The sequence below is a fragment of the Hemiscyllium ocellatum genome, chromosome 29 (genome assembly GCF_020745735.1).
Source record: "Hemiscyllium ocellatum isolate sHemOce1 chromosome 29, sHemOce1.pat.X.cur, whole genome shotgun sequence".
Taxonomy (NCBI): Eukaryota; Metazoa; Chordata; class Chondrichthyes; order Orectolobiformes; family Hemiscylliidae; genus Hemiscyllium; species Hemiscyllium ocellatum.
In genome coordinates, this window is record NC_083429.1 from 47,908,814 (window position 1) to 47,933,836 (window position 25,023).

The 25,023-nt window shown below is 46.5% G+C and overlaps 1 protein-coding gene across 8 annotated transcripts in view; it reads right to left on the reverse strand.

The window, feature by feature from the left end:
* The window catches only part of LOC132829613 (centrosomal protein of 164 kDa-like), a 219,217-nt gene that overhangs the window by 177,154 nt on the left and 17,040 nt on the right, over nt 1-25,023 (reverse strand). For 3 of the 8 annotated variants that reach the window (XM_060846910.1, XM_060846909.1, XM_060846903.1), the window contains exons 2-4: nt 16,767-16,878; nt 15,969-16,048; nt 4,767-4,876 (exon numbers count right to left, since the gene is read on the reverse strand). In XM_060846910.1, the coding sequence (XP_060702893.1) occupies nt 4,767-4,848 (82 nt within the window). In that variant the 5' untranslated portion in view covers nt 4,849-4,876; nt 15,969-16,048; nt 16,767-16,878. The remainder of the gene's footprint in view (nt 1-4,766; nt 4,877-15,968; nt 16,049-16,766; nt 16,879-25,023) is intronic. The other 5 variants (XM_060846907.1, XM_060846908.1, XM_060846906.1 and 2 more) reach the window with 5 other exon arrangements.

Sequence of the window (25,023 nt, forward strand, 5' to 3'; positions counted from 1 at the left end):
ATGCTTCCACAGCACCATTAACTACTGAGGAACTAAAGTGCTTTACAGTAAATTAAGTAATTCTGAAACGTAGTCATTGTTCTAATGTTAGAAAGATAACAATAAATCTGTAGACAGTATACTCCCACAACAGCAATGTGATGACCCACCAGATGATCTGCTTGCAATGTTAATTGATAGATAAGTGTTGGCCAAGAAACCAGAGATAACTCCAAGTTGCTCCTCAAAACCATACTATGGAATCTCTCTCATCTCCCAAAGGCGGCAACAGAGCCTCAGGGTGAAGTTGTAACTAAAATATACTATTTCAGCCAGTGCAGCACTCTCTTCGCAATACACTAACGGATTTGTTTAGATTTTTGTGTTCAAGTCTCTATCGTAGGACTTAAATGTACAACCTTCTGACTCAGAGTTGAGTGCACAACTCTGAGTCAACAGTTACATCTGTTACTGTTGCCTTTCCTCTGGTACCATCCAACCCCTTCTATTTCATGGTGGCAGAAAGATCAGACCCCAACTGTACCATCCTCACAAACAACTACCACATCCAAAAGCCTAGACTTTGGAGAAGGAATTTTGTGCTGTCACCTGCAAGTCTGGACCTTTTCAATCAGCACTAACAGTGGCTCTAATCTGTGTCAGAAGTCATATCCTCCCTGCCTGTAATCATGTTGCACTCCCTCTCTCTCTCTTCATTCTTCTCTACACCTTCCTCATTAGTAAGGCCATAATATCTTCCTTCAACATTTACACTATATTGTTCAGCTGAGTGGCTTCAAACACTCTCCTCTGGGTTTGCCTGTAAATTTGACAGGTTAACAGGTGAGCTTTCTATCATATTTATTTTTAATCTCAATCATCGAGAATAATTACCTATTATTTTCCGAAATGGTCCTCAGCTCTTGTCTGAAACCTCCAGCCCAACACTGGTCCAACATATCCTCAGATAGCCACATGAGCTCCACTTCTAAATGTCATGCCCAGTCAAAAATAAATTCCCATCTCCGTTTTCCTTTTACTAATAAACAATAAAAAAATGCATTCAAGAAAAACATAAAACATTTCCCTGTGATTTCCCCACACTCCACCCCTTTCTTTTCATAGCAGCGTTTGGGAGATAAATATTTAATTCCTTCAGTCTAGAGGCCAATCGTGCAGACTTTGCAGGCCTAATGTGGGATGAGCTACATCTTGACACAATGTTTTTTCCCCAAATCAAAAGGATGCTGTTTAAAATAAACAACACTGAATACAAGAATATGCAATTAGAAAAAAAAAACCATGTCAGGTCTCTTGTTCTCTCAGTTTTTGCAATGCTCATGTTATGTTTGATGTCACTGCTTTATACTTCAGCATATTTTATTTGCACAAAAAACATCTGGGAGGTTTGACTCAAGCAGTTATGATGCTGATGGACAAAATGCCATACATAGGATACAAATGCTATTGAACTTGTCAGTGATTATTCATTGCAACCCCAGATTAAATTTGGTTTGTAGAATAACTGAGACTCACCCAGGTACTTGAAATCCAAAATATGAATTATAATGCTCAAAAGATCTACATGATCTTTTGCTAAAAGATTGCAATATTTAACTTACATTGAACAGACATTCAACATTCCAACTTTTGGCATCCTGGTAATGTTCTGTACATGAGAAAATCATTCGCTCGCCTAGTCTAGTTCAGTCTGATGGGATGAAAGATTTCTTACCATTACTCTGAAGTCATTATTATTCAAGTATTATTCAGTGCAAATCTTTTAAAAAACTGCCGCTGTGCTTGTATTTCCTGGTCCTCAAATCACAGCTGTTCTGAATCCAAATTCTCCAAGCCATTAAGCAACGTTTGTCAAGATTAGACATCTCCGAAGTGTAAAAGTGAATCATTTTACAATTCAGCTCTCCACAGTTGTAAATCTTAAAGGCCTCCTAGGGACTCAATCCTTTAATCCTGCATATTTTCGGTAATAATCAGACATTCCACATAATCTTCCAGACATGGTACTAAAGGACTTCAGTTCACTTTATTAGACTTATACATCCCAACATTCAATTTGCTATCTCCATTGGTTAAAAAATATTGAACCATCACTTTTAAGGACATGTCTACAAAAAAACAAACAGACAATTCATTTACGTGCTGTATCCACCAACCTCTAACTATTTTATACGTAATTCATTATATTGCTTCTATGTCATTTTGTGACTTTAAATTCAACCATGCTGAACTCCAACTGCCACCAATCAACGCAAACCATTTGTCTCATCTTTCTTGATACTAGAGAACTCACCACTTCTCCTTAAATTGTGCCATGGCATCTTTTACAATGACCCCCTTTGTTACTAAAGCACTGAAATGTTATCTTAGATTTGGTGCATCAATCGTGGAAGAACATTGGAACCCACAAATTTCAACCTTAAGTGGCGAGAACACTGCACATAAGCAAGCTTACAACTGTTAACTGTTGACTTTTATCCATCAGCTCAAGAGTTCAATTTATTGGCTTCATGAATCACAGAGCCAGAGCTTGTATTATTCTTGCACTCTCTCACATTCAAATTCATCTGTGGCTTTGACTTTCATTTTTAGTAAAGTGATAAATTACCTGTTTGTTGAACTGCATTCAAGTGACCATAGCACATTTCAAATCAACTTTTACAACATGCAAAATCAGGAGACCAGTTGCTGACAGGTTACCCACATAAAAAAACTACAATCGGACAGCCTCATTGGTTTATACAGACACTTGCTCTGAAGGCTCAGGAGCAGTAGATTGCTATTTTAAGGCCATAACTTATCAGTGGCTGCTTCAGTGATTGTTAAGTTGTAAAACTTGATCTAGAAGGCACCCATCTGGCAGAATGCCATTTATTTAATTTAGCTTCTCCCTGCTCCACTGAAATTTAAACAATAAATTCTGAATTATATTAAGTCACAAACCCAGCTGCCTTTTGCTCCAATCTGAATAATCTCATCATAGAAAAACACCTATCAGGTGTTCAAAAGGCAAATACTTTGATGAATTTGACAGGTCTTTCTCATGAATATGAACTGTAGGGATGAAGCAGCTGTCCTGGCCAGGGTGTCCCTTCAATCAATACCACCGAAAGCAGAAAACAATTCAGAAGCTGACATTTATTATAAAGGTTAATAGTGAGTTGAAATAGTCAGGCAACTCTGCCGCATTATGAATCATTGGTGAAACTATGCTAATAATATTGTGCGCAGTTCTGGTGAAACAGAGTATTTCAGACATTTACAGTAAACAGAAAAGGGTAACCAGACTGAGTGGTAAATTGATGAAACAGAGTTCCAGGAAATGATTGCGCAAACACAAATCATTGAACCATTAAAATGTCAATTAGATAGACCACCTTCTGAAAAATACATCTTGAGATCTAGTATAAAAGTAATTTGCTGCATGACATGTTCTAAGTGTAACACATTTGGAAGGAACAGTGATTTGGATCCATGGTGTCCAAACTTCTCATCAATTGGTTTTTTCCCTGCCTCAAGTCAGAATCTATTGTAAACCGATGGCCATTTGATTGCCATGATTAATCAACACTGCATGACTGTCTTATCACGCGGACTCCCAAGATGAAATAGTTAAACCTGGTGGTACAATGTTGCTGTGCATTGTGTCAATTTCTCATGTGTGACGGACACTGGTTAGGTCACTTTTGGACTCGTGTGTTCAATTCTGATCTTCCAGTAATAAGGATGTTGTGAAACTTGAAAGGGTTCAGAAAAGATTTACAAGAATATGGAGGATTTGAAATATAGGGAGAAGTTGAACAGGCTGGTGTTATATTCCCTGGTCCGTCAGAGGCTATGGGGTGACCTTACAGAGGCTTATGAATTTGGGAGGGTCATGAATAAGGTGAATAGCCAAGGTCTTTTTCCAAGGGTAGAGGACTCCAAAACTAGACAGCTTGGGCTTAATGTGAGAGGTCCCTTTTAAATTTTTTCCCTAAGGGGCAGCTTTTTCACACAGACGGTGGTGCATGTATGGAATGAGCTGCCAGAGGTGGTGGTGGAGGCTGGTACAATTAAAAGGCATCTGAATGGGGTATATAAGTAGGAAGGGTTTAAGAGGGATATGGACCAAATGCTGGCAAATGAGAGTAGATTAAGTTAGGATATCGGGTCAGCCTGGACAAGTTGGACAGAAGTATCTGTTTCTGTGCTGTATATCTCTATGACTCTAATTGGAGTAGTCATTACTAAATCTGCATGGGCATTAGGCCAATGCTAAATTCATTGGAACCCAAAGTTTAGGTATTGCAGTCTCTCTAAATGTTAATTAGGATCCAACTGCCTGTTCAAGAAAGACCGCTGGTAAAACTGTCTTTGATGAGTGGAAAGCATTGATCAACTGCTGCTGTTGCCAGCAGGAAAAGGCAAGTTTCCTTTCAAAAACAAACAATATTCTTCTGTGCAGAAGAAAGCAGGGAATAAACACCTGACCTGGTGAAAATTTCCCTTTTTCCACCCTAGGAAATGAACCCCTGTTGCCCACTGTATTCCCAGCAATTAAACTTCATGCCACTCCCAAGACAGCCCTACCATTTACGAGTTTTGACACCCAAACTACCTGGGAAGGCACCAGACACTCAAGTCTAAAATATCATTGAAGGTTGAGCTTCAGTTTCAAATCAGACTTTGGCCCTCTCTTTGCATGAGCCTTATCCAACAAGCTACTTGGAGCACTCAAAATCAACTAGTAAATACAGATGGAAAGTAAAGCCATGTTCAAATACCTTGTTCATTTGGAATGTAATTCTCATCATAATCCTCTTCTAGGATTAATTGGTCCCCTATCCGCAGTGCAGTTGCTGTCATCTCAGTTTAAGAGTATCAGCAGGTTTACCTGAAAATGAAGTAGCATAAACTTACATGGCTGGAACCACAAGAGTAATATTAAAGCAAAAATTAAAATCAAAATCAAACATTATTCCAATTGTTTGGAACTGATACAGTACAGTAACAAAAATCAAAACCGATAAAGTACTCCTCACAATTAACAGCATGAACAGAGTATCAGAATTTTATTTGAATTAGTTTTATTGTCACATGTACTAGAATACAGTGAAAAGTTTACAAGTCGCCACATTACGGTGTCATCCTAGGTACAAAGGTCATTAGGTACAAATTCTTGAGAACAATTACTTAGGGAAAAGAAAATTAGAAAATTAAAGAAACAAAAACTCCAACATTACAGATCTAGGAATAAATTAGCAAAATAAAATGATGAAAAGCTCAGATTAAGAGTCTTTCTGACCCAGTCCACACCAGCATCTAGCCTCTAGTAACGGAAAGGCAGACCTCCATTATCTACGCTGGACCAACCTACATTGGTGTCGTCACACTTTGAGCGCAATTTAATGAAACACTCAAGGAAGACATCATCTCTCACCTACTGTATAAGTTCACTTTCTTTCTACAATCCCCCAGCAGAGTAAAGACCTCAGGCTAATCATCAAGCACCCAAACTTTAATGTACAGAACTGTACAACAATAGAGGAGAGGGCATAGTGGCAAGTGGTAATGTCACTGGGCCAGTATCTAGTAGTTCAAGGTTGGGTTATAGTTTCAAATCCCACCGTGGCAAAAAATTTGAAAGAAATGTATACATAATGTAGTTTTGTGGCTCGTGTTCGGTGGTCATGCTCCTTCCTCAAGGCCAGAAGATCCAGGTTCAAGTCCTACCTGCCCCAGACAAACGTCCAAACAAAACCATTACCGGAATGCACAAATGCTTTGCATAGGCCAAAAAATGTAAAAATGAGAGTTGCAACCCCTGGAAGAGTTGCATTTATATAGGCAGCCAAAGTAAAATAATACTGATGCTGAAAATCAAAAATAAAAACTCAAAGTGCTGCAAAAACCCAGCAGGTCGCGCAGCATCTGCGCACTGGCAAACAAAGTTCATTTTTCAAATCTAATGACTGTTCTTCAGAACTGAATTTATCTCACGTGTTACACAACTTCTTAACGTCACAAACCTCCTCACATTCAAAGTGCAATCACTGTTGGGCTGTAAGGAAATACAGTAACAAATTTGAACCACAAACAGTAACGCATTAAATAATTAAATAATCAATTTTTGTGATTTTGATTGTGAAAAAATGGTGACTAGAATAAAAAGAGAACTACAATCCTGCCTGATTCATCTACAAAATCAGCAGCAAACCTGCATCCTGCCTGGTCTATACGAACGGTCTGTTCAATGCCTTATTCAATTAAGCAACTAAAGGAGCCCTAATCACACAATTTTTAAAATGAGTCCAATGAGGGAATTTGCTCATTAAGAGATTCCATGTGGAATCTTTCAAGCACAGAAATAGCACACCGATACGACAAAATGAGATTCATTCCCTCAAAATTAAAGGAAGGTCATAATTCACCAATGACAAAGTCATAAATCATGGTCACTACTAAGATATGGTCGATTTACCAAGTTTTAATGAAATAAAAAACGCAAATTCCTTTTCTGGAACAGATGGGAAGAACAAAGGGATGAGCCAAAGCTTCTAAGCAGCTGTTTCCACACAGAAATATCTACGCTGTTCTGACTGTCAAAGTCAGGTCCTCACGAACAATAGGCTTAACCAAGATTAGTTAGGCAACATGGATTACATATCTAGCTGTTCCGCACAGTGATTTAATACAGGTCTCAGTTCTTCAGAATATTTGTTACTCAGCATGAAGGATTCAATCGTAGACACGGAAAGTCAAGGACATTTACAAATATTTCTACATGTTGCACACTAAAAAAATGTCTGCAACGTTTATGGGAAATTATAGTAGATGACCTTGCTTTAGGTGTCATTCTTAGGTTTGCATTTGTACTAAAAGCTGCACATCATCATCCACAATGAAACATCCATTAGGAACCCCAAGGTTAAAAGATCCTTTTTTTCATTTTGAACCTCCATCAGAAACTGATAACAAGCTGAACATGCAACCTAAAGACAGAAATTACAGAAAATGGTGTTTTAAATAAGAGCACTTGTTCTCCGAGCAACCACATTACCACCGAGCTCGTGCTAATAAAAATTACAGCATATTTAGTTTTTAAAAAGCAAATTCGGCACTTTGGGCAGAGTGGAGTAAAGTATCTCAACCTGAACTGAGGGCATGAATACCACCTCTCTATGTCATGGGTAAAGATTTCATGCAGGTCTATCTTACAAAACTGAGATTCTTGACAGGATTTTGCATTGCAGACTTAAATGGTGGTCTTTGCAGTGTGTTACGAACTGTCACCTAACAGTCAGTGTCCCCAAATTGGCAATTTTGTGTCAAATTAAAGGACAATGGATGAGTTCTTGAAGTTGCAAGGAAATTATGAGGCCCTCCAGCTCATATGGAGCAGCAGCCAACATTTTAGGTGTGAACGGAAAGGGAATTTCCACTTCAATTCTCAGTCTCAACAACTTTAAAAAAGGTTGAAATTAAAAAAATAGCCAGAGCTGTCAAGCAACTACTGCAGAGCAGCCTATGGCCAAATAGGCAGGAAAGCTCCAAAGCGTGCAGGAAACACTTGAACTCCTATCTGTCACAGGGAGGCTGCTTTCAGGCAAGTGCTCCTCAGGCAAAACTCCAGTCGGTCTTCAGGAACGTGCCTTAAAGGGTCTTCACATTAGTTTAAATTGGCAACCTGCTGTTTGCAGGAGGGTAATCCATCAACCTCCAGGAAAACTATCTGCAGGTATGATACTGCCAGGGAATCTTGTTGCTGACCAGCAGCAGGAAATCATTCACCCGCCTGCCTACACATCTGGGTGAAAATTCAGAAGGATTTCAGGAGTAAGTGATGTTTTAAGTGAAAATCCCCCAATGATGCAGCAGAGGGTGCTGTTGAGAGACCAGAGAAAGGGGAAAAGGAAGCTTTCCCCTTTATCCCTGAAGACGTGACCGATGCTTGCATCAATGGAGTTAAAATGACAACACTGAAACTGTTAAAATCCAAAAGCTTAAAATTCACACAACAAAGAATCACCAACTGCCTGAGGATTTATTTTTCCAAAGATTTACAACCACACAGTGGAGGAGAAAGTGAAGAAATGAGGACTGCAGATGCTGGAGATCAGAGTTGAGAGTGTGGTGCTGGCAAAGCACAGCAGGGGTCAGGCAGCATCGGAGGAGCAGGAGGAGAATTGATGTTTTGGGCATGAGCCCTTCAGCAGAAATGAGGCTTGTGGAAGGGAGAAGGGAGATGAGAATGCAGTAGGTAGATGAAGGTGGGGGAGAAGGTGATAGGTCGGAGAGGAGGGTGGAGCAGATAGGTACAGAAAGACGATGAACAGGTCAAGAGAGGGCAGTGCCAAGTTGGAGGCTTGGGACTGGGATAGGGTGGGGGGAGGGGAAATGAGGAAGCTGGTGATATCCACATTAATTCTGTGTGGTTGCAGGGTCCCAAGGCAGAAGATGAGGCGTTCTTCCTACAGGCATCAGGTGGTTGGGGTTTGGCGATGGAAGCGGCCCAGGACCTGCATGTCCTTAGTATAATGGGAGAGGGAGTTGATGTGATCAGCCACAGGTCGGTGGGGTTGGTTGGTGCGGGTGTCCCAGAGATGTTTTCTGAAACTGTCCACACTTAGGTGTCCTACCTCCTCGATGTTTTGCACTTCCTGCCGTGACAGGGGAAGGTGCCTGGTTTGGGGTGAGGGCTGGTGGGGGGTGTGGACCTGACAAGGGAATCACAGAGAGAACAGTCTCTCCAAATCACTATTGGGGAGGGGAGGGAAATATGTCCCTAGCGGTGGGTCCCTAATGGTGGGTCTGTGTGTAGGTGGCGGAAGTGATGGAGGATGATGGGGTGGAAGGCAAGGACAAGGGGTGTTCTGTCCTTTTTGCTTTAGGAGAAGTGGGGTTCAAGGACGTAGGTAGAGGAAATGGAGGAGATGTACTGGAAGGCATCGTCGACCGAGTGGGAGGAGAAACTGCAGTCTTTGAAGAAGGAGGCCATCTGGGACTTTCTAAGGTGGAAATGGTCATTCGGGGAACAGATGCGGTGGAGGCGGAGGAATTGGGAATAAGCAATGGTGTTTTTACAGAAGGCACGGTGGAAGGAGGTGTAGTTCAAGTAGCTGTGGGAGTCGATAGGTTTGTAGTAGACGTCTGTAGTTAGTCGGTCGCTGGAGAATTCAAACAACGTCTTATACTGTCATTATCACTACATACAGATTTTTTGGAATTTGTCATTGAAACATCAGTTTTTAAATTATTATTTTAGGTCACATACAAGATACAAATCCGGAATCTTATCCAAAATGACATATAAAAGTACAAAATTAATCATTCCAGGCTAACTACAATTGAAAATTCAGTTGTCTGCGACTTCATCTAAGACAGTTTTGATAACACATGGCAGTTTTAAACATCCAGAAATATGCAACTTTGTTCAATATAGTATATGGAATCATTGCCTGAAAGCAATTTAAAAATGTTATGAAAAACATTTCCAAGTACATGCAATCCAACCACATCCTTGAGGCAGATGATAAACCAGCTCTAAACATAGGAACCACAGACACAAGCGAAGAGCTTTACAATGATCATCACCTCCTGGCTCCCCAAATCCAGTTCATTCTATATAAAGGCACAAGTCAGAGATTTGATGGAATGTTCCCGACTTGCATGGGATTAGTTCAGCTCCAACAATGCTCAAGATCAACACCAAAGACAAAGCAGCTCACTTGAATGACCTCAGAACCACAAACTCAGCACTCACTCCTTCACCTCTCACTCCCTTCACCTCCTTCCCCCCCAAACAATGCTGGGGGTGCAGCATGCACCATCTAAAACATGCAGAGCAGAATCTCACCAAGGCTCCTTGAGCAGCATCTTCCAGACCGTACCCCACCCCCTACCATTCTGATGTGAAATTACACATGTACTATTTCTCCAATGTCACTGGGTTAAAATCCCAGCACTTTTTTTCCTTACAGCACAGTGGCTGTACAACACATGTACTGCAATTGCTCGATGAAGGCAACTTTCCATCACTTTCCAAAAACAAATCAGTGTTTGGAAACAAACACAGGCCTAGTCAGCAATGCCCACAATCTGCAAACTATATAATATATGCTATAGATTCTAGAAATGTGAGCAAATCAAACACTGGAAATATTCGAGGCAGACAGCATCAACACAGGGAGCACACTTTGTCAGGATAAGTTCTAAACATAATCTTTGATCAAGTCACTCTCTAGTCTAAGTGGTTATGTGGAAATACTAAGGGAAAAATACGGTGTTATCTAATGGAAGAGATGTTAACTCTCCCATCTCAGCCAATATAAAGGATCCCTAGGACATTGTTACTCACAGAACCTTGAAAGACATTATCTGTTCATGATTCTATTGCTCTTTGTAGTATATTGCTATGAGAAAATTAGTTGCCACCGTTCCTACACTGTAGTAGTAATTACTTTTCAGTAATACGTAATTGGCGTTACGTGACTTGGGACACATTGAGGTTATGAAAAACACCAAACACATGCAAGCTGATAAATGTTTCGTGAAGGTGCAGTGTGTGCTTCAAACCACTTGAGGGTGCCAAATCACAACTTGGCTTCTGGATGAACAGCTATCGTTCATCCATCTTTTAACTGCTTCAGGCAGGAGAAAGACACCAGTGTATTCTGATCTATATTTATCTACTTCAAGTACAACTAACATAATTACCTACCCAGGCTGGTCAGTCCCAAGGCTGGGTTAAAGTGAGTGAAATGATATGAACAGGCAGGAAGGTAAAAACAATGACTGCAGATGCTGGAAACCAGATTCTGGATCAGTGGTGCTGGAAGAGCACAGCAGTTCAGGCAGCATCCAAGGAGCAGGAAAATCAATGTTTCGGGCAAAAGCAGAAATGTCTATTTTACTGAACAGGCAAGAACCCAACTGGTGGTGCTCAAGTTATTTACTGATCTGTGCAATCTCACTGAGCAACTTAACAAATCAATGTAATATGAGTGAGTAGGAAGGTAAACTCATCTTAGCTGACTTTATAAGGTAATCAACACAAACATTGCTTATTCTGGATCACATTGCATTCTTTGCTAATAGTGAAACTCACAAACTACTGGCAGCATTAATAACTAAATTCTCTACAATAATAAGTACCATAGTACATGGGGAGTAAAAGGTCCTTCTAGTTTCAAAGAAAATATGAATTTTTCACACCATGTTTAAGAACTGGAACCTCTGCCAATCCTATCTATTTGCACTAGATCTCACACAGTACTCAGAGGTAGTGATGCGAAATAAAAGATAACCGGAATTTTTCTGCGGGTGCATTGCAGTTGGGTCTTCAAGGCTAACTGGGTTTTTCAGCATTTAAATGCATAAGCAGCAGGCCTGAGGAGATATGACATGAAAAATGGCTGGTACTTAGTCCAGTACTCATATTCAGGAATAGCAGCACCATGACAGTGTATCATATGACAACTATGCATGTGAGAGATTCACACAAACCACACATTACTCCCCTCAAGAACGACATTTACAGTGCCCCTGCTCCCATGCTCAAAGTCAGTTAATTTCAGAAAAGCAACATGAAAAATGGATCCTGGGCACCAATCTGAAAACATCTATAGATTTATTTATTTTGATGTTGATGTTGACTGTGAAAATCGTGGTGTGGATTGCTGGGGCCAAAGATCAATATCAGAACAGCCACATTCCTAAACTGTAAAAAAACGTGTTGTCTATTTTAATGCGACAGCTGTCTGTAATTGCAAGGAACGTATAAGGGCGGGGTAGACAAAACAAGCAGTCAGGCTACAACTTGATCAGTGAGGTTAACACTTCCCATTGATTAGATTGAGAAAATACCGTGAAAAAGTATTGCACACCCTCATTTTGGTGCAAATGGAAGGCTCCACGCGTAAAGAAAAACTTGCATTTTTATAGCTGCTTTCATGACTTAAAAGCTTTCCAAAGCATCTTACAACAAACAAAAGGTAATTATTACTGCAATGCAAGAATGCAGCAGTCAATTGAAACAAATAACACCCAGTTTTACCAGTGCTGGTTGAGAACCACTGCTCCTCTTCAAATTTATAGTTGGGACATTTGACATCCACCCAAGAGGGAAGATAGGACATCAGTTCAAAAGCAAAATGAATAAGAACATCTTCGACCATGAATTGTACTGCTCAACTTGTTTTTATCGCTGTGAAGAACCCTCTGCCATCAGTTCTAAACCTGTCTTTTGCCTCACTTTATCGATAGGTTTTCATACTTTATACACGTACACATGGACTCTTCTTATCCATCCATTGAAAAAAATGGGTAATCTAAACCTTTCTAGTTTTTCAGATTAATCTTGACATTAAGCAGCTTCAAACTCCTTACCAAATCACCACCATGGATTAATAATTAACCCTAGAGTCTCAGTGATGATTACAGGACAAAAATTAAAATACGGAACCACTCATAGCCAACAGTTTCACTCAAACAATTCACTATTTCACTTACTGTATTCAAATCTGCACCAACGACTGGACAGCAATGAAGGTTGTTAGATTTGAATACACAGAAAGCCCTAATCGCTTTCAGTTTGTCCCTTAATAAGTCAGCAATGAGAAAAAAAAACACATGTACGACATCTATTTTGCTTCCAATGCATAACATTTCATCTGCACTGAATGCCCAACTACTATTGGCTGGACAATTACATCATCTGTTGACCTTTGTCTGCCTTTTTTAGATTTACCTGCCCACAGGTAAATCTTGGATTTATCTACAGTGTATGAATGAGACTGCTGAGTTTGTGCTAAATTAATAGGTGTCTTGGTCTTACAAATGAAGAACAAAACTGGGTTGAAATTTGAGAAACTAATTTCCTGAAGGATCTCATCAGGTTTCTGTCTGTTCTCATTGGAAAGGATTCTTGTTTTAAGCTAGTCCAGGCCCAAATCAGGATTAATATACAATCCAGATGTAGATTATTCCGAATAGTAAACAAAATGATTGCAGTCATTGGACATGCAATCTCAATACTCAGACATATACATTATGCACACACTGTATTAACAAAATGACCAATCTTTTACATATAATAAGTGCATCAAAATAAAAAGCAATGTATAATGTTGATTGGATTATGAGGGCTTTTCTTCCTTAGTTACTGAATTGTGGTAGACAATTTTAAATAAATGTGTATACGTGATACATATTTACCTGAATTGTTAGTCTATGCAAAATATTTTCTCCTAAAGTTAATGCACGTTTCTAAAACAATTCCAAAATAGCCACGTGATGAGTCAGCATCACATCTACTGAAGAAAATTGATTCGAGCTACCACATGGTTTACAGCACCAAAGTCAAGGTTCTTAAGCGCAGAGGTTCCAGTATTTTAAAGAAACGAGGAAGACACTAAAGTTATTAAACAGTGGTGGGGGAGGCAGAGGGATAGATTCAGATGTCTACTGGGTTTTCAAAGAATAGGTTCAACATGAAAATAACTATCGTCCACAGGTTCATGCATCCAGATAAATAATTAAGACTATTTGGTGTTTTCAGCACTTTTGGCTACTGTAAATTTTGGCAGCGGGGGGCAGGGGGAGTTAAGGTGAGATTTGAGAAAACCAGAAGGTCCCTATGAGATTCAATCTGCATCCAAATAATAATAAAAACAGTTATTTTCATTAAAAATATGGGAAAATGCTTTTAATTTTCAACTGTTCAAAATTTACTATGATGGAGTTAATCGTTAGGAGCTCGCTCTAGAAAAGCCTCAGTAATCTTTTCCCATTCAGCACTTTGGATGGGTCTGTAGACAAACATGATTTGTGTGTTTCTGTGGTGTGTCGGAAAATCCCAGAGCATTTTTAACATCTATGCAGCTTCAACTAGAAATCCAGCTGGGTGAGCAGGCAGGCATTCAGACTCTTCAGGATTACCACAATGAAAATCTACTTGTTAACCCTTTGTGCGCTTCCCTGATCTGTGCCTCAAAATGCTGTAAGTCATGTTAGCCCCATATTGTGCAGGTAGCGTCTTAATATTTACAAACAACATGACTTCTTGAACGTTTAATCTCATAAAACAGCAAATTTTCAGAGCCATCCATGTTGGTGCAATTCATTGCTCACTTTCTGCCACTAATGTTTAAAAAAGAAATGTGCAAAGAGCAATCTGATCGATGGTAAACCAGTCCAGTTTCATCCATGTTGAAGATGTCCTTTGGTGCATCCTCATTTAGGGCATAGGCGAGACCTTTTTGGAGTCTTTGCCACAGGATTGCCTACGATCTTGTACTCCAGCGTGGCTTAACTATGCCCCAATTAGTTAATGTGGTCATTATGACAAGGTTGCAGGGTTTGACTAACTCAGACTTACTTATCTAGAACTTATTCCAGAGTTTATCATAGGCATCCTTCTATGGATTTCTTGGTCTGCTAATGCGAATGACAGACAAATTTGCCACAATGTTAACCATAGACTTTATCCACAAGTAATGTGAAAATTGCCTAGCAAAAGTCCTGGAAGAGTAACCTACTGACCAAATCCTGCACAAGGGAGGAGACAAGAAGATGCAAATTCAGAGTTTATAGATTGCAAGAAACTAGAGAAGGTATTGAATATATTTAACAGAATGGCACCAGTCCTAGTGGGCGGAGGAGCCTATTCCTGTAGTGTACTGTTTTTTGTATTCATTTGAAAGGTCAGAGCTGGTTTCAATGAGGGAGTTGAACGACAAGTTAAATTTATTCTCACTGTTTGAGGTCATCTGAACCCTTCAATTTTGTTTAACTTTTCAAACTTACTGTTCATCTCTGTAGCTGAACATTGTCATGTGCCATCACTAATGTAGAAGAGATTTGACAGATAGGATCATCCAAGATAATAAAACACAAGGCAACAATGAAGTCTGCTGACAGTTACTGTTATATATTGAAAAATCTGTTTCAAGTTTCAGAACTTCTGAATCATAAAGCACAGAGGAAGCCTATTATGACGCTGACAACTCTTTGAAAGGGGCATCCAATTAGCTCCATCCACTACCTTTTCCTGTAGCCCAGAATTTTCTCTTTTGCAAATAAATATCCAAATTCCTTTTGAAAGTTACTAATGAATTTGCTTTCAGGCAATGCATCCTAACCAATAGCTCATGCATTAAAAGAACTCCACCCCTGCCTCTCCATTTTCCTTCCCCCAACCCTTCCCTCCAATCTAACATCTGGCTCTAGTTTGCTGAAATTTATTTTATTATGGTATGAACAGGCCACAATATCCAGCATAATATTTACCACTGTCTTAACGTGAAACTTGTTTTGACAAACAAAATTATTTCTTCTTCTCTGTCAAAATCCCCATTGAACAAGTTTGATAAATCTTGATGCACACTAAGAAAGCTCTGCCCACATTAGAAAACTGCAGTGTAAGAGCCATTAAAAGGTGGCTGATGCAGAAGACAGAATTGAAACAATGATATCAGAGGCTGGGATTGAAACAAAGCTTATATCAGCACATTAGACAATATTTAGTGAAAGAGATGGCACTGAAATAGATTTCAGGATGTGTCACAACATTGACAATATCAAAGTAAAATGGTAAAAGTAGCTTGCGTTGCAATGGTTGAGTCAAGATATAAAACTAAACCATGACTATTATAAATCTGAAAAAGTGCAGAAAATACAACTATACATACAACAGAGCAGCCAACATCTGAAAGTAAAAGATTAGTGCAATTCTTTAAGATTTCATTCTGCACAAACATATTTTCTGTGTTATACGATTCTCATGACTATGCAGGATAATCAATCTCTGATATACTGCACTTATGATTCTGACGAGCTGAAAAATTGTATTGGCTAAATGAAAACAAATCAGAAGCTAATTTGATGAATTTTTTAAAATCTGTAAAAGTACCATTTCATTAATTATTTCTCCCAAGGCCCAGGAACCTGGAACTCATAACTGCCAGAAAAGAAACCAAGTAACTCACTGAATTTCTTTCCCCCACAGTGTTTTCAGGCCCTTTTCCCATCCATGTTCCTGAAGTCAAAACATTGGAGTTATTTATTTCTGAAAACACACAAAAAAAGTTTCTTAAAGTTAGCCCTCTTTCTCTTCTCCACTTGGGTCCCATTTCTCCCTCAGAGTTGCAAATATCTCAGAAGTTTAATTCCTACTACGAAATTGTGTCAGCACGTGCAAATGGTATACCATGCAGATTGTACCCATATTTCTACAGTTTAGTGCAATGAAATATAACTGTAAAATGTGTTTAATGTAAAACATTCCAAGAAAACTTCACAGGACCATTTTTATTATGTAAAATGTGCAATGGAAATATTTAGTTTTGGTGAATTATTTCAGTAATTATAACAATTACCAATCAACAATTTGAGTGATGATGGTAAAGATTTAAAGCCATTGTCCAGAGCATAAGTTCGTTCTTAAACAATGCAAGAGAATAATTGGTAGTGTTTTACACATTTTCTGCAATTGCTCTACAATCATTGCTCTACAATCATTGCTGGACTGGATCTCTTAATTGCATAATAAATAGGCAAAGAATTTGAATACACCTCCTCAACTTACATTCTATTCCCAGCCCTGGTAACATTTTTACAAAGGAATTCTTTTCAGCTTTAGAAAAATCAGTTCCAACCACTTTGTGATGTCAACTTGTGTTTTTGAGATTTTACTCCATGCTAGTCATATGATTACCAGGGACCAATGGGAATCTTAAAACCTGAGAGACTGATAACTGTGCTAAAGACTAATCAGCAGTGGTTACCATGGAAATCATGTGGTTACCAGGGATCATGAAGCCATTGCTGTGAACTGAAATCGACCAAATCCATCTTTGTTTCCATCTATTTCACCTTGACGAGCATTGGTCCAGAGTCCTGTCAATCAAATATAGAACAATAAAGTCAACTGAGCTCAATTAGATTCCTAGAAAGTGGCACCAGCGTTGTCACAAATGGCCAACCAGTGCACTAGAGGTGAAGATTATACAACAGCTTTTTGAATTTGAATAGTTAGGATGTTTTTAAAATATTGCTTTCCTTTAATCCAATTTTCTCTTCACGAAGTACTATTCACATATTTATAGCAACCTGCCCAAATGTGTTGCCGTACCCCAGGCCATCTCGCTTAGGACACTACCACTGTACAAGAGGAGCCCTTTAAGTGCCATTCTTTAATTGTTATTATGCCTATTACTGGCAAAACCAGCATTTTTTTTTCCATCCCTAATAGAGCTTGGGAAGGTACTGGCTCTGAGACGCAATTCTATTGCTGCTAACTGTTCTCTAGTCATTTGTGCAAGTAGCTATTTCTTGTGTAAAACTAGTTGGTTAAATGGCAACAGGAAATTTAGCCACTAAATGAATTACAGATGAATCCAAAGCTCAGCTCACCCAACATTCACAAATGCACTTTCAAGTCAGTGAGAGTCTTAGCTGATTTAGAGAAAACCCACACAAGTTACCCAGAGCCAAAGGAGAGTAAAGCCTTGGCCTCAATAATGCTCTGCAGAATACAAACAGAGAGTTTATCTTTCTGAAAAATATGTAATTACTACAAATTTGCATTCACAAAAAAATTCAAGGACAAAACCTTTGTTTGAAATTGGTTTGTCTTTTAATTTAAATGGACAGACCCACCAATATATTTGACAGAAATCATGACAATGCAGTTGATTTGGAGTTCTACAACAGACCTGATTAACAAAACCAACTTTTATATAGGTGATTTATATAACATCTTTAATATAGACACGCATCTCAAGGCATTTCACAGGAGTCATTAAACAATGCTTAGCAATCAGCCAAAGGTGGCCAAAAATGTAAGCAAAGAGATGACAAGGAGGTACAGAGTTGATAGGCAGAGAGATTTAAGGAAGAAACTCTGGATGAAGGCATGACTAACAATGGTACTTTTAACTCTGGGTTCCCATTATTTAATTGACCCGAAATAAACCAATTTTTTTCTCAACATCAAGTGTTCATACCATACAGCACAACCTCAATGAACATATTAGTTTAACTGGTATATAAAAATCATATTATCTAATTATTCTTCAGACCAAAGTATTAACACTCTATTGTTTAATTTGATTAAGAACGACAGCCTTTTCTTCGAGTTTAGTGAATGGGGCTTCATTTCTTTAAAAATGAATTGTTGGCTTGATTGAGTTATGATTTATAAATAAACTACCAATACCATGCTGGCTTTGAAGTTGTGTGATTTGTATAAATAACTAAAAAGGGTATTTTAGATAGTCTATTCACAGGATCAAGAATGAATAAAAATTGGACTTTTGTACAGAGTTTTCTATAAAAGCAAAATACCATGGATGTCGACAAATCAGAAACAGCAACAGACATTGCTGGAAATACACAGAAGGCCAGGAGCATCCATGGAGAGAAAAGCAGGGTGAATATCCTAACTAAATGTCCTTTCACAGAAGTAAACATTGCACAAAAAGATAATTTGTTCCTGAGATGTAAGCATTGTTAACAAGACCAGTTTGTTGCCCATCCCCAATTACTCGAGAAAATACTGAGACGTTATGTCATTGAACTGCTACAGTCCATGGAGGAGATCTGAATATTCTCAATGCTGTTCGGGAGAAAGCTTCAGGATGATCCCCCAGTCAGAATGCTTGGAGAACTTGCAGATGGTGGTCTTCCCATGTGCCTGCTGCCCTTGTCCTCTGGGTCTTCGGTGTCACAGGTTTGGAAGATGCTACTGAAGGACCTTAGGTGAGTTGCTACAGTACATCCTGCACATGACACATACTGGTGATCTTGTTACCAGTGGTGAAAACAATTATTGTTCAAGCTGGTGGATGATGTACCAGACATCATGGATGGTACTGAGCCTCTTGGACATTAGTGAAACTGCACTCATCTAGGAAAATGAAGAATTTCCTATCACATGCCCTGTAGGTGGTTTCGAGGACTGAGGTGATGCAACTCACCGTGAAAATCCTATTACATGGCTTGTGCAGTTAAGGTTCTGATCATTGCTGATTTTCTGGGGGGATGAGCAATGTTAATGCAAATAACTTTCAAGAGAAGGTCGCTTGTTGGAGGGGGTCATTGCTTGGCACTAGTGTGGCACAACTGTTACTTTCCAATTATCATCCTAAGCCTGAATATTGTTTTGGCCTTGCAGCATGCAGGCATTGGATCAATGAGGATGCTTAAAGATCCTTAAAGATCCTTATTTCTGACCTTATATTCAAGGGAAGACTTTGATGAAATAGTTGAAAATAGTTAGGCCTAAAGAACTGCAAGAATGTCAAAACTCTAAAGCACTAACAAGGTGACTGTAGAGCATTTAATCTGCCTTGTATCTATATTTTAGGGATGTACCATTACTCACTCACAATCTCATTGTAAGAAAATTGGGTAAATATTTGATGCAGATATCAGTACAGAGCTATAAAGTAATTGAGGGAAGGAGAGTTGCAGGAATGTAAGGGAACGAGAGGGCAGAAAATACGTTGGAGCCAAAGGGGAACATGAAAGACATGATGCTAAGTCAGGGTTGCGTGGGGGTATGAGTGAAGGGGAGGACATGAGTGAAGGGGAGGACATGAGTGAAGGGGAGGACATGAGTGAAGGGGAGGACATGAGTGAAGGGGAGGACATGAGTGAAGGGGAGGACATGAGTGTGGTCAACATGGCGAAGTGATGGTGGGAGGATAATCATAATGATGGGTATTAAATTGACATGGGAAGTAGGGCTATTTTGGGTGATGTTGAGATAATAATGACAGGGTTGACTGATGTGAGGTTAATGTTGGGTGAGGACGTTATTATGATGGCCACTGAAGTGGGGGGTTGCTAATGGGTGTTGTTGGTGGAGGGTGATAGTGATGAGTGAGACATGTAAGGTGGTGGTGGTGAGGGATGTTGGTCGGGACAAAGACAAACAATCCTCCTCTCCTCCTTCACCCTCCCCTCCTCCATTCGCCCCTCCCCTCCTCCCTTCCTCCATTCCCCACCGCCGCTCCTCCGTCACCCCCTCCTCTCCTCCCCTCCGCCGTCACCTCCTCCTCAACTCCCCTCCTCCGTCCCCTTCTCAACTCCCCTCCTCCGTCCCCTCCTCCACTCCCCTCCTCCGTCCCCTCTTCCTCAACTCCCCTCCTCCGTCCCCTCCTCCGCTCCTCCCCCTCCCTCCCCGCCCTCCGCTCCTCCGACCCCCCATCCCCCCCCGCTCCTCCGTCCCCCTCATCCCCCCCTCCGCTCCTCCGTCCCCCCTCCCTCCCCCCTTCCTCCCCCCTCCCCTCCTCCCCCTCCCTCCCTCCTCCCCCCTCCGCCACCCCCCTCCGCTCCTCCCCTCCTCCCTCACCCCCTCCGCTCCTCCCCTCCTCCCTCACCCCCTCCGCTCCTCCCTCCTCGGTCCTCCCCTCCTCCCTCCCACCCTCCCTTCCGCTCCTCCCTTCCTCCGTCCCCCCTCCCTCCCCTCCTCCCTCCCACCCTCCCTTCCGCTCCTCCCCTCCTCCGTCCCCCCTCCCTCCCCTCCTCCGTCCCTCCCTCCCTCCCCCCCGCTCCTCCCCTTCTCCCTCCCCCCTGCTCCTTCACTCCTCCGTTCCCCCCCTCCCTCCCCCCTCCGCCCCTCCCCTCCTCACCTCCGCTCCCCTCCTCCATCCCTCGCCTCCTCCGTCCCCCTCCTCACCTCCCCTCCCCTCCTCCATCCCTCGCCTCCTCCGTCCCCCCTCCTCACCTCCCCTCCCCTCCTCCATCCCTCGCCTCCTCCGTCCCCCCTCCTCACCTCCCCTCCCCTCCTCCATCCCTCGCCTCCTCCGTCCCCCCTCCTCACCTCCCCTCCCCTCCTCCATCCCTCGCCTCCTCCGTCCCCCCTCCACACCTCCCCTCCCCTCCTCCATCCCTCGCCTCCTCCGTCCCCCCTCCACACCCCCCCTCCCCTCCTCCATCCCTCGCCTCCTCCGTCCCCCCTCCTCACCTCCCCTCCCCTCCTCCGTCCCCCCTCCACACCTCCCCTCCCCTCCTCCATCCCTCGCCTCCTCCGTCCCCCCTCCACACCCCCCCTCCCCTCCTCCATCCCTCGCCTCCTCCGTCCCCCCTCCTCACCTCCCCTCCCCTCCTCCATCCCTCGCCTCCTCCGTCCCCCCTCCTCACCTCCCCTCCCCTCCTCCGTTCCCCCCTCCTCCTCCGTCCCCCCTCCTCACCTCCCCTCCCCTCCTCCGTCCCCCCTCCTCCTCCGTCCCCCCTCCTCACCTCCCCTCCCCTCCTCCGTCCCCCCTCCTCACCTCCCCTCCCCTCCTCCGTCCCCCCTCCTCCTCCGTCCCCCCTCCTCCTCCGTCCCCCCTCCTCCTCCGTCCCCCCTCCTCACCTCCCCTCCCCTCCTCCGTCCCCCCTCCTCCTCCGTCCCCCCTCCTCACCTCCCCTCCCCTCCTCCGTCCCCCCTCCTCACCTCCCCTCCCCTCCTCCGTCCCCCCTCCTCACCTCCGTCCCCCCTCCTCACCTCCCCTCCCCTCCTCCGTCCCCCCTCCGTACCCCCTCGTCACCTCCCCTCCCCTCCTCCGTCCCCCCTCCGTACCCCCTCGTCACCTCCCCTCCCCTCCTCCGTCCCCCCTCCTCCTCCGTCCCCCCTCCTCACCTCCCCTCCCCTCCTCCGTCCCCCTCCTCCTCCGTCCCCCCTCCTCACCTCCCCTCCCCTCCTCCTCCGTCCCCCCTCCTCACCTCCCCTCCCCTCCTCCGTCCCCCCTACTCACCTCCCCTGCCCTCCTCCGTCCCCCCTCCTCACCCCCCCCTCCCCTCCTCCGTCCCCCCTCCTCACCCCCCCCTCCCCTCCTCCGTCCCCCCTCCTCCTCCGTCCCCCCTCCTCCTCCGTCCCCCCTCCCCTCCTCCCCGCTCCTCCCCTTCTCCCTCCCCCCCTGCTCCTTCACTCCTCCGTTCCCCCCCTCCCTCCCCCCTCCGCCCCTCCCCTCCCCTCCTCCATCCCTCGCCTCCTCCGTCCCCCCTCCTCACCTCCCCTCCCCTCCTCCATCCCTCGCCTCCTCCGTCCCCCCTCCTCACCTCCCCTCCCCTCCTCCGTCCCCCCTCCCCTCCTCCGCCCCCCTCCTCACCTCCCCTCCCCTCCTCCGTCCCCCCTCCTCACCTCCCCTCCCCTCCTCCGTCCCCCCTCCTCACCTCCCCTCCCCTCCTCCGTCCCCCCTCCGTACCCCCTCCTCACCTCCCCTCCCCTCCTCCGTCCCCCCTCCTCACCTCCCCTGTCCTCCTCCGTCCCCCCTCCTCCTCCGTCCCCCCTCCTCTCCTCCCCTCCCCTCCTCCGTCCCCCCTCCTCCTCCGACCCCCCTCCTCACCTCCCGTCCTCCGTCCCCCCTCCGCCTCCGTCCCCCCTCCTCACCTCCCCTCCCCTCCTCCGTCACCCCTCCTCCTCCGTCACCCCTCCTCCTCCGTCCCCCCTCCTCTCCTCCGTCCCCCCTCCCCTCCTCCATCCCTCGCCTCCTCCGTCCCCCCTCCTCACCTCCCCTCCCCTCCTCCATCCCTCGCCTCCTCCGTCCCCCCTCCTCCCCTCCCCTCCTCCATCCCTCGCCTCCTCCGTCCCCCCTCCTCCCCTCCCCTCCTCCATCCCTCGCCTCCTCCGTCCCCCCTCCTCCCCTCCCCTCCCCTCCTCCATCCCTCGCCTCCTCCGTCCCCCCTCCTCCATCCCTCGCCTCCTCCGTCCCCCTCCTCACCTCCCTCGCCTCCTCCGTCCCCCCTCCTCACCTCCCTCGCCTCCTCCGTCCCCCCTCCTCACCTCCCTCGCCTCCTCCGTCCCCCCTCCTCACCTCCCTCGCCTCCTCCGTCCCCCCTCCTCACCTCCCTCGCCTCCTCCGTCCCCCCTCCTCACCTCCCCTCCCCTCCTCCGACCCCCCTCCTCACCTCCCCTCCCCTCCTCACCTCCCCTCCCCTCCTCCGTCCCCCCTCCTCCTCCAACCCCCCTCCTCACCTCCCCTCCTCCGTCCCCCCTCCTCCTCCGTCCCCCTTCCTCACCTCCCCTCCCCTTCCCTCCTCCGTCCCCCCTCCTCCTCCGTCCCCCCTCCTCTCCTCCCCTCCCCTCCTCCGACCCCCCTCCTCCTCCGACCCCCCTCCCCCCCTCCCCTCCTCCGTCCCCCCTCCTCCTTCGACCCCCCTCCTCCTCCGACCCCCCTCCTCACCTCCCCTCCTCCGTCCCCCCTCCTCCTCCGACCCCCTCCACACCTCCCCTCCCCTCCTCCGTCCCGCCCCTCCTCCCCTCCTCCGACCCCCCTCCTCACCTCCCCTCCTCTCCTCCGACCGCCCTTCCTCACCTCCCCTCCTCCGTACCTCCCCTCCTCTGTCCCGCCCCTCCCCACCTCCCCGCCCCTCCTCCGACCCCCCTCCTCACCTCCCCTCCTCCGACCCCCCTCCTCACCTTCCCCCCCGCCGACCCCCCACCTCACCTCCCCCACCTCCTCACCTCCCCTCCTCCGACCCCCCTCCTCACCTCCCCCCCTCACCTCACCTCCCCTCCCCTCCTCCGTCCCGCCCCTCCTCCGACCCCCCTCCGACCCCCCTCCTCACCTCCCCTCCTCCGACCCCCCTCCTCCGACCCCCCTCCTCACCTCCCTCCTCCGACCCCCCTCCTCACCTCCCCTCCTCCGACCCCCCTCCTCACCTTCCCCCCCTCCGACCCCCCACCTCACCTCCCCCACCTCCTCACCTCCCCTCCTCCGACCCCCCTCCTCACCTCCCCCCCTCACCTCACCTCCCCTCCCCTCCTCCGTCCCGCCCCTCCTCCGACCCCCCTCCGACCCCCCTCCTCACCTCCCCTCCTCCGACCCCCCTCCTCCGACCCCCCTCCTCACCTCCCCCCTCCGACCCCCCTCCTCACCTCCCCCCCGCCTCACCTCCCCTCCTCTGACCCCCCTCCTCACCTCCCCTCCTCCGTCCCCTCCTCCGTGCCCCCTCCTCACCTCCCCTCCTCCGTCCCCCCTCCTCACCTCCCCTCCTCCGACCCCCTCCTCCGTCCCCCCTCCTCCTCCGACCCCCCTCCTCACCTCCCCTCCCCTCCTCCGCTCCTCCTCCGACCCCCCTCCTCACCTCCCCTCCCCTCCTCCTCCGACCCCCCTCCTCACCTCCCCTCCCCTCCTCCGCTCCTCCTCCGACCCCCCTCCTCACCTCCCCTCCTCACCTCCCCTCCCCCCCTCCGCTCCTCCCCCTCCCTCCCCCCTCCCCCCTCCGCTCCTCCGTCCCCCCCTCCTCCCCTCTCCGTCCCCCCCCCCCCCTCACCTCCCCTCCCCTCCACCTCCCCTCCCCTCCTCCGTCCCCCCTCCTCCCCTCTCCGTCCCCCCCTCACCTCCCCTCCCCTCCCTCACCTCCCCTCCCCTCCTCCGTCCCCCCTCCTCACCTCCCCTCCCCTCCTACTCCGTCCCCCCTCCTCACCTCCCCTCCCCTCCTCCGTCCCCCCTACTCACCTCCCCTGCCCTCCTCCGTCCCCCCTCCTCACCCCCCCCTCCCCTCCTCCGTCCCCCCTCCTCCTCCGTCCCCCCTCCTCCTCCGTCCCCCCTCCCCTCCTCCCCGCTCCTCCCCTTCTCCCTCCCCCCCTGCTCCTTCACTCCTCCGTTCCCCCCCTCCCTCCCCCTCCGCCCCTCCCCTCCCCTCCTCCATCCCTCGCCTCCTCCGTCCCCCCTCCTCACCTCCCCTCCCCTCCTCCATCCCTCGCCTCCTCCGTCCCCCCTCCTCACCTCCCCTCCCCTCCTCCGTCCCCCCTCCCCTCCTCCGTCCCCCCTCCTCACCTCCCCTCCCCTCCTCCGTCCCCCCTCCTCACCTCCCCTCCCCTCCTCCGTCCCCCCTCCTCACCTCCCCTCCCCTCCTCTGTCCCCCCTCCGTACCCCCTCCTCACCTCCCCTCCCCTCCTCCGTCCCCCCTCCTCACCTCCCCTGTCCTCCTCCGTCCCCCCTCCTCCTCCGTCCCCCCTCCTCTCCTCCCCTCCCCTCCTCCGTCCCCCCTCCTCCTCCGACCCCCCTCCTCACCTCCCCTCCTCCGTCCCCCCTCCGCCTCCGTCCC